General features: G+C 37.8%; 1 protein-coding gene across 1 annotated transcript in view; it reads left to right on the forward strand.

The window, feature by feature from the left end:
- Positions 1-415: 415 nt before the first annotated feature.
- Positions 416-9,737, forward strand: part of ncam2 (neural cell adhesion molecule 2) — a 210,840-nt gene continuing 201,518 nt past the window's right edge. The window contains exon 1 of the mRNA XM_016288692.1: positions 416-645. Within this exon, the coding sequence (XP_016144178.1) occupies positions 594-645 (52 nt within the window). The 5' untranslated portion in view covers positions 416-593. The remainder of the gene's footprint in view (positions 646-9,737) is intronic.

Consider the following 9,737-nt stretch of genomic DNA (forward strand, 5'->3'; position numbering starts at 1 on the left):
GAAACTGGTTCTTTTAAGAACTGTTCACAGAAAGGTTCTTTGGGGAACCAAAACTGGTTCTTCTATGGCATCGCTGTAAATTTTATTATTTTTAAGAGTGTATGTAGTTAATATGACTTAAATACATAACATGGACACCTTAAAATAAAGTGTAACGACATTTGAAATCCTTACTTTTCCTTGTTGTACATTTTTTAAAATCACAAAAAAAGTATTCATATCAAGTTGAACTGGTAAAAAAAATACTGATTTTTTTTTTGTGGTTTCCATATCCTACTTCAGGACCCCACTGTTCCTGCAGCTGCTCAATAATCGATACCTATGACTGAACTGATGATGCCATTGGTTTCTACCTGCCGCGATGCACTGCTGCTGGTAGGTTGGGCTGGTTGAGCGCATTTGAAAGAGTGCTGCATTGAGGCAGCTGCTTCCAGCTCCTCGACAGATCTCGTCTGTGGCAGACAGTGAGCCAGTGAGTGAGTAGCGAGCTCGTGCGCGCCAGCGACTGACACGCGCGGAGAGGAAGAACCAGCGTCCAGCGTCCGTTCAACTCACTTCGAGCACTGGCCGCTGTCCATCAGGACCTGCTCAAAATGATCCGGACCGTCCTCTGTTTCCTCGGATTGCTCGTCGGTGGCAGTCAAGGTATGGACGCGTGATTGTGAGAAGTGTGAGAAAATAGACTTGCTCTAAGCCAGCATTGCACTGAAGGGGTCTATCTGAATGAGGGGGACGTACGAGGAGTGGGGCGGATTTGTTGTGTGCTGCTTTGCAGTTTGGGCACGTCCCTTTGGAGAAAACATTTCTTTTGATAGATTAAGCTTACCTTTGATTAACAGCGCAAAGCCTCTCTGTTTGCACTTGTTCTCGTAGACTCGTGAGAATTCTCGCAGACGGTTCTCGGGGTGGTCTGGAGGAGATGTAGCGTTTGCTAGATTAAGATATGGATTGCATTCGATCGAATCGTAATTTCAGGCAAAACTTTTTTTTTTGCATTTACATGTACAAGCGTTTGTATCAAAGTGCAAATAATTGCGAAGCTTTGTATCGCAATTTACGTGGGGGAAAAGTAAAAAAGGACAGGTTTTGTTTGTATTTCTAGAATATAGATAGGATATATGTACATGGGATATAGGATACACACAGAGATACCTTTTAAGCTTATTTATTTATTAATATTAATCATTTAATTAAAAATATATATATATATATATATATATATATATATATATATATATATATATATATATATATATATATTCATTTATTGTACATGAAGCAGTTATTTTCTTAAGCCAACCAAAATAAAGGTTGCGTTTATGGGGGATTTGTGCAGATGTCAATCATAAACACACATCAGTGGATGTATGTAGTTTAAAACACGGCTCCGGTGACTCAAGCGCGCCTTTGAACTTGAACATCAGCTGCCAAAGTCTTGTGATGCGTGTATGTATTTTAGAGGCTGGTACTTCCCACGCGACGGCAGGTGGGGGTAGAGCGCTACATATTAACCCATTTAGAAAGCGCGACCACCATCAACAAGCACTATCGATGTGTGCCAAGACAGAAATGGAATGAACCTAGTGGGAAATCGTTGGATGGCAGAGCGTTCCTTGGATCTAAATGACGGCTAGTCTTCATCCAACTTCTGAGACCTCGCTTTTGATTACACAATGCAGGTTTGAATCAGAGCGAGGCTAGCTGACATGCCAGTCTACCGATAAACAATGCAACTACTGTAAATTCCACGCTGCCCCTACAAAATCACAATTTATGAGTGCATTTTCATATGGCACTTGGTATCAGCCACTGCAGTTTTCACAATAAGAGGTGAAATGGTCATAAAGTGTCTTGAATTGTGATCCCAGTATGACTGAAGTGTGTGTTTTGATCGATTGATTTTATTTTGTTTATTTTTTTTGTATTTATTTATTTATTGATATTTTGGAGGGATATTGGAATGCAGGTCCAACATAACCTAAAATGAACACACTTGCGGCCTTCAAAGGGGGGGGTTGAGCACATGCCAACTACTGTTTACAAGCAGGAAAAAATGTAATAAATAAATTCTACAATACCAAAGCACCATGTATGAAGGAACTTGAACAAATGCAAGTTAAAGTGATTCAAATGAAAAGCATACATGTTAAATATATGACCAAAATGATACAAAACTGAAATCCATTGATTTTTTATGTTAAAAGTGGTGGTTCGTTAACAAATCTTTCCCAAATCCCATTTGAAGAGCTTAACTGCTTACCTTCCTTAAACTGTCTACAGAACAAGCAAATAGCATTTTAGTGCATCCTATGGACTAGCATAGGGTGACCATACGTGCCATTTTCCCAGGACGCGTCCTGGCCAGGATTTGTTTTGGCTTTGTTTTGCTGTTTTCACGCTTGCTGAAGGTAATGATCGAAAAGTAGTTTGACCAATAACATGCAAGCATTGTACATAATGGACCAATCATGGCGTGTGAGAAGGTGGGATCTACGGTCAAAGCGATGCAATTATGCGTACATATTAGGTGTGTTCGACTTAAAAGCAGGCCGATCAGTGTTTGACATCAAAGTACATCGAGAGCGTTTCGAAAGCATAAGCGACTGTATGGTACTTTGATGTCATACACCGATCGGTCTGCACACGCAAACAAAGCCAAAACCTAGATATTTTAGGCAATATAGAAATCCTGGCCAGGACGCGTCCTGGGAAAATGGCACGTATGGTCACCCTAAACTAGCATGTCTTGCAGATAGCAGTTGGACTTGAAGGAACATCTCGTTCATGAATGAACTGGGATACATTGTTCTTGAGTGCAATGAATGAACTAATAATCTTACTTGAATATTTGCTGACAGACTCAAGGCATATTGTTTCTTCAGTTTGTCTTGTGTTGTAGAATTAAGAACGCTGTAAAAATGGCCTATGACAATATATAATTGAAACTCAGGACTATTATTACGTTGTCTTTTTTATGTAGATTGATGCAAGGATAATAAGACTTGATTCACTCAAGAACAACTATTAACAAAGTCCCTTTTACGTTGGCAATGATTAAATCACTGAAAGTCACAGATTTTCACACTGTACTGTTGGTAGTAGCTGTTCCCATTTGTCCCTGTATCAGGTGCTGGATCACTTGCTGGGATCCTAACATTAGTTGCCGGATCTGTTGCTGCTCTTTTGCATAAATTGACTCATGCTCTCTTTTTGAAAATTAATAACCTCCGATTGCTGTCACTGCCAATCGCTGTCATTGTGAACAACCCTTGAATGATTTAATGACTCATTGATGATACAAAAGACACTTAACTTGTCTCCACCAACCTGCAGAAAGGTTCACTGAATGAATCTTTTTTGGTCAAAAGATTCAAATTACTGATGTTAATTAAAATCCCCACTGCTAGTTTTAATGTAATGAACAATTTTTGCCCCGAGCAAGGTTGTGTCGGATATACATATACATTATGTATTAAGAATTTTATTTAGAATACATCAAGAATCTGCATGACGACTGCTTTTAATTTGAGCCAAGTACCTCACAAGCAGTCACATTATGATGTCACTCTTCTAGCATAACCACATCCCACTGAGAAGACTTTGTTAATTAGTGCCTCTCTTGTTGTCTTAGGAAGTTCTTTTGTGACTGACAGTTGCAGTGAACCTTGGCTTGTTCATCAGTTTATCATCAGTGAAATCTCTTGATGATATAGGCTTGTTAGAATGCGCGTGTGATGTCAGTTAAACTGTAATTTAGCTTGGTGTTCTCTCATGAATTTCATCACGGCACAACACCTGCCGCTTGGATGGTGCACCTCCAGGGCTGTTGCTAAAGTCGGCGTGGCCTGGGAATTTTTTGTTTTTATAGCTGATAGTCTCAAAAAAGGCTGTACTGTCTTTTGACTTGCTTTTTTTGTTGCAGGATTGTTGGATTGTCTTCAGAGAGGGAGAGCAATTTGCTGTGCTGATATCCATTAGTACTCTAGCTCTTGGCTCTCAGGTCTGTGTTATTGTAGGTTGGCTTATAGCTGTGTGTGTGTGTGTGTGTGTGTGTGTGTGTGTGTGTATCTAGCTTCATTGAAGCTCCCGGTGATAAATTGTGTGCAGTGCTGGTCTCAGTGGACATAGTCCTTCGAGGTGTTAAGTGCTATAATGAAGGGGCTCCTCCAAATATCCCAATGAATGCTAACAGTGGAGCATTAATAGATTTATGCCCTGGAATTGTACTCCGTATGTGTGTGTGAAATTGAATGTGTAGTGGTTTGATTAGAACACTAACATCCTCTCTGAGGGCATTTCTGTTGGATGTGGTTGTAAATGAGTGAAATGAAAGCGTGTGTGTTTGTGGGTCAGGATTTGCCTACATGGGGACCAAATGTACTTGCTGATAGTAAAACCGGAATTCAGCATGGCCTCCTCCATTAGGAAAACAGAATGCATACTAAATGCATACATTCTAAAACAACATGCTAAATAATGTCTTAATGAAAGTTTAAAAATGCAGATAGCATTCTGTGAAAGGTAATATAAGGGATAGAAAATAACATTAGATAAATACAAACACAATCAAAGTCAATGGAAGTAAAAAGGAGCCTTTCAATGATTTAGCTGTACTGAATCATTGTGCATTTGAGTTGTCAGCAATTTAATGTTACCTTTTCTTAAAGGGGTCATATGATGCTTTTTTAAAGATCATTATTTTGTGTATTTGGTGTAACAGAATATGTTGACATGCTTTAATGTTCAAAAAACACATTATTTTTCAAATACTGTACATTATTGTAGATCCTCTATGCCCCGCCATCTACTTTCGGAAGGCCAAATAAAGTGCTTTTGCTTTCGCCTAGAAACACACAGCATCTCCCTGACATGCTGCTTCAACACTAACTGCGGTTACTGAAACCACGCCTTCTTTCTTTGCGTGAACATTTGGGCAGCATTACGCAAATATTTCCACATAGTGAGGTAGATATGTGGGGTCGCGTTAGAATGAGCCATTTTAGGGGGGCGTGGCAGTCTTAACTTTGATAAAGAATATCTCTTTGGTTTTGAGACTTTAGTCTTTGCAACTTCAGGGATCTTATCTATGCACAATCAGCTTATAACACTCCAAAGAGAAAGGAAAACTTGAAATCGCATCATATGACCCCTTTAAGTAAGTGTGACAGTGTTCACTGCTTCAAAATATTAACAGCTGTTCAGGCTCTCATGGCTAATGTCTCAAATCATACTATGAATTTCAAAGGTTATTTTTTGTTATTGAACTTTCTATTCACCAAAGAATCCTGAAAAAATTAGTTTGCCCCCAAAATAGTTAGAATTACAACTATTGCAATAGTGATAAGAAAAAAAAAAGTTTTTCGAGCACCAGATCAGCATATTAGAATGATGTCATGTGACACTAAATACTGGAGTAATGGCTGCTGGAAATTATTTTAGCTTTGCCATCACAGGAATAAAATACATCATATTAAAATAGAAAACAGTTATTTAAAATTATACATTATTCTTGTTTTTACGGTACATTTATCCATCCTTTGTAAGCATAAGAGAGATTTCTCCCAACACATTAAAATTCAAAACGTTAAAATTCTTATTGACTGCAAACTTATGATATTTTAATGTGTAAAAAATAATAAATTGTAAAAAATAATTTCTAGCACTATATTTTCATGTAGATTTATATTGACTCACTGTGTTTTATAGACATTATCTGGAAATGATAAATTAAATGTATATTAGGTGCATCTTTTTCCTGTCCACTAAAGTAATGTTAGATGTATAAAATTAAAGAGAAACATTTTAAATGAATTTATATTGCACTTTTTACAATAAATATTGTTCCAAAGCATTTCTACAGTTAACTTTGCCAGTTTAACCCTAACTTTAACCTGCCTTAGAAAACATACCAACTCTTTATTTTATTTTACTTTATTTGTACAGTTTTTGTTGTCCATTTAGAATACATTGAAACATTTAGTGCATTTAGTCATCTGAACAACTTATAGGAAGGCCTGTATATACTTTAATAGATCTTTTCATATTTTTGCACTGTCAATAACAGAATGACTATTGGGGATTCTTAAGATATTCCTGCTTATCATTCAGGTTATAGGAATCATCTTTTCTTTGCATGCACTCTCAAAGACAATTACAGGGTTCTGCAGTATTGTATATCACCAGCTCTGGCAAACTTGTAAATTACAGTGTTGCTGTTAGCCCTCTTGTGGTCCAGGGGATGACATATCTAAAATGCTGCCATTTCTCTTTACATTCTTCCAGCCATGTTTTCTGTATTTTTATACTATGTAACAGAGCTTGGAGCATGCTATAAAAAGGCTAAAACACTAAGCTGTTCTTATAAGAACACGCTGGTGTGTGACTTCTCTTGGTGCAGAAATTGATCGTATTATGCGATTAATTGAGTGAATAGAGTGCCACACAAGCTCGTATGGAAATGGAATTGCCCCCCGCGGGAGTTCTATATGAAAATCAATTTAAAAAGTATTAAGAGTCAGCATGCCGCTCCATAGAATAGAGTCCAGTTTCACTGTTAGTGAAATGATGTTCATTTTAATGGGTGTTCTCTCTCGATTGTTCTATACCAGTACTCCATCCTATTAAAACTAGTTGTGCTTTTCATCTTATGCCACTTTCAGCTATGATTATGATGGTTTAAACATACAGCATGGTTCAGCTTTTGCTCTCTTCATTATTTAAACCAATTTTGTTATTGTTTACTCTATGAATGTTATTTTATTTAAAATGCCCAAACTCAAACGTCTTACACAGTAGTTTGCTTCTGTTTACATATCAGATGTTGTGAAGTTATGAAATATGAAATTTCAGTCAGCTTTTGCAGGTGCAAGATTGCAGCCATATTGATCTGGTAAACCAGTGATCATTTGATGATCTAGCTTTATGGACATGTGGTAAAATAGTCCACTGTTGTGATTTGCTCAATGTTTTCTACATCTGTAACATTGAGTGAGTCTGAATCTAAGACCACCAGTGCATTTAAGAAATGGCTTGGTCCTCAGACTTGGACGTTTTGGAGATAATTGGTTCTAGTGGTCAGATATGAGAGTAAAGAGACTCTGGAGAGCCGTCTGCCGTTTTTTCCCAGCGGCGCAGTGCTGGCAGCAAACACCCTCTTCACAAGTGTACACCACATTTAGATTAGAGGACAGTGATGAATTTAGACCATACAAAGTTAGAGAATAAAAAATGAGCATAGGCCGTGCAAGGCTGTAAGGCTTAGGTCTCGTATATCCATATCCTTACGAGAGTGTTACACTATGTGACAGTTATACCAAGTCAAACAACCAGCTGGCTGCATCATATGGATTATGACTAAAGACAAGCAAAAGGAGGACATTTTTGTTTTGAAATGTGGTGTCACTGTGAGAAATGAGCTATTTGGGTTGATGTGATCTGCTTTCAGTGCTCTGAAAAGTTTAAATGTATCCATGCATGTTTTTTTTTTTAGATTGTAATTTTCAATCAAAATGTCATAATTCAAAATGTTGTCCACTATCTAATCATTTTGTCTGCTTAAACTCCACCTCTTTCTTAATTGACTGAAAGCTCGCTCGCATTCAGATCTGCCTCCATCAAATCAACAACCGATGGATTGGAGTGCCCACCCTGCGTTTTTTTCTTTTTCAGAAATCAGTTTAACTTGGATGTACATGGCAATACAGAAGAAAATATTTGTCACTATTTCTGTAACATTGTGACTTTAAGAGGATAGTGCACTTCATCTGACCTTTTTTTTCCTATAGTTTCTGTGAATGATGATGCAAATGGTTCGAATTTGAAATGCATTTGGGAAGTTGAGATAACCTTAGGTGTGACATGTGAAGTGCTATGTTAATTCTTTTAATGCTAATTCAAAGCTTTTATGAGTTTATTTTTTTAAAAACTACATGGAACATTTTGTACTTTTAATAAGCAATTTGTCAAACCGCAGGACCATTTAAAATGAACTAGCTAAGGCAAAAAATGTTGAAAATAGTAAAAATTCAAAAGAAACGGTGAGTCAGTGTTGCTGTATTTTTCTTCTGTGGCATTTTGTGCAGACATTTAAGCACATTTTTAAAAAATATGGATTAAATAAATCTGGCCTCCAACCACATGTCTGCCTTGAACCTGTAGTGTTAGGATTCATTTTCTGCAATCGAATGGCTTTGTGGTAAGTGTGTTCAGCAATCAGCTTGCATTATCCCCCTGAAACTCAAAAGCACTGCTTAACCTTTTTAAGAGGTGCCAGTCAATCTCCTGGAACAGCAAGTGAGTGATAGTGGGAGAAAGACCAGCAGAATTGAATGAAAAGTATGTGTAAGTTATGAAAATATGTCTCCTGAAATGTTGTACAATGAGCTCCAGCTAGCTTGGGACACTGTTCTGGGCTGCTATGCCTTATGGCTCCAAACAATGGCAATAATGAGGACCGTTGGGACAATTTTTAACCGCTCCCATATCAACCAGCAACCGACCATTACTGCTAAGCATAATACAGCTCGGGTTGCTGTGAATGATGCATGTGTATTGTTGGAAAAGCGCAAGTCAGATTCAGTCACACTCTATAGGTTACTTCATATAAAAATAAATTCTCCCTTCGAAGTCATTGTGAAATGGAATATCTTTAGCTTCAAACAGAGATATGCTGAGGACATTATCGGGGCTATTTTACCCCTATGCGCTCTCAAACTCTCCGCGTAATTATAACCAGAGACAGGTCTGTGTGCGCCTTCAGTGATAATGCAGTTTGACATTTGAAAGTGACCTCTAAACATATTTGCGTGGCCCTGAATTTAAGAACTGCTGCAGCGACATGCGAGACGAACATCGATAGCTGCTTTTAAGGAGTAAATATGATATGTATTTCCAGGGTGAAGTAAATGAATGATTAAAGCTCTGTCTGGCCCTGCTGCCACAGTACAACCGAAGAACATTTCATCACTGTGATGAAAGCTTTCATGGCCAGCCACTGTCTGTGCAGTGCCGCACACGGAGGATCATTATTTAAAGCACAGATAAGTCGTATCATGTGACAGTTGTTGCTTTAATGATTAATGTAGCCACAGATCAGTGTGTCTGTGGGAATAGAGCTGCTTTACGTAATGTTAAATGTGTTTCTGAGTGCGCTATGTAGAGCTTGACGATGTTTATCTGATGGGTGTTTTTTTGGCAGTGGCTTTGATTCTCACTGGCTTCTCACTGTTGTACTACGGTGCTACTTAACAGCTTTTAGTAATCGTTTTCACACTATTATTTGCAGTGTGATGTGTGGAAATTAGGGGTGTAACGATATGCGTATTCATATTGAACCGTTCGGTATGAGGCTTTCGGTTCGGTACGCATTACAAACTGAACGATTCGTTAGATTAATCATATTAGCATTCATTTGAAAAATGAAAGAGCTTAAAGTGTGTGAAATATAATGTTCTCAGTGTCCCCGCGCTCAACAAGGCAGCCCAAACGACGTAACAGGCAAAATGCTGTCTGCCCCGCGATAACCTCACCTTGGTTGTGTCGAAAGACGATGATCTTATTGACAATAGCCAGAGATATTGTCAAAAACATAAATTATTGGGAATATTAAGAGGATTTGGCATTTCCAATTAATGTAGGCCTGTTACATTCTTATTTTTATTGGGCTTATTATTATGAAGTTACTTTTGTTATTAAATTAAATTTAAAATTAATTTGCCCCACAATAATTAGGGCATAAC

This window comes from Sinocyclocheilus grahami, unplaced genomic scaffold (assembly GCF_001515645.1).
Source record: "Sinocyclocheilus grahami isolate Dianchi unplaced genomic scaffold, SAMN03320097.WGS_v1.1 scaffold233.1, whole genome shotgun sequence".
In the NCBI taxonomy this organism is placed as follows: Eukaryota; Metazoa; Chordata; class Actinopteri; order Cypriniformes; family Cyprinidae; genus Sinocyclocheilus; species Sinocyclocheilus grahami.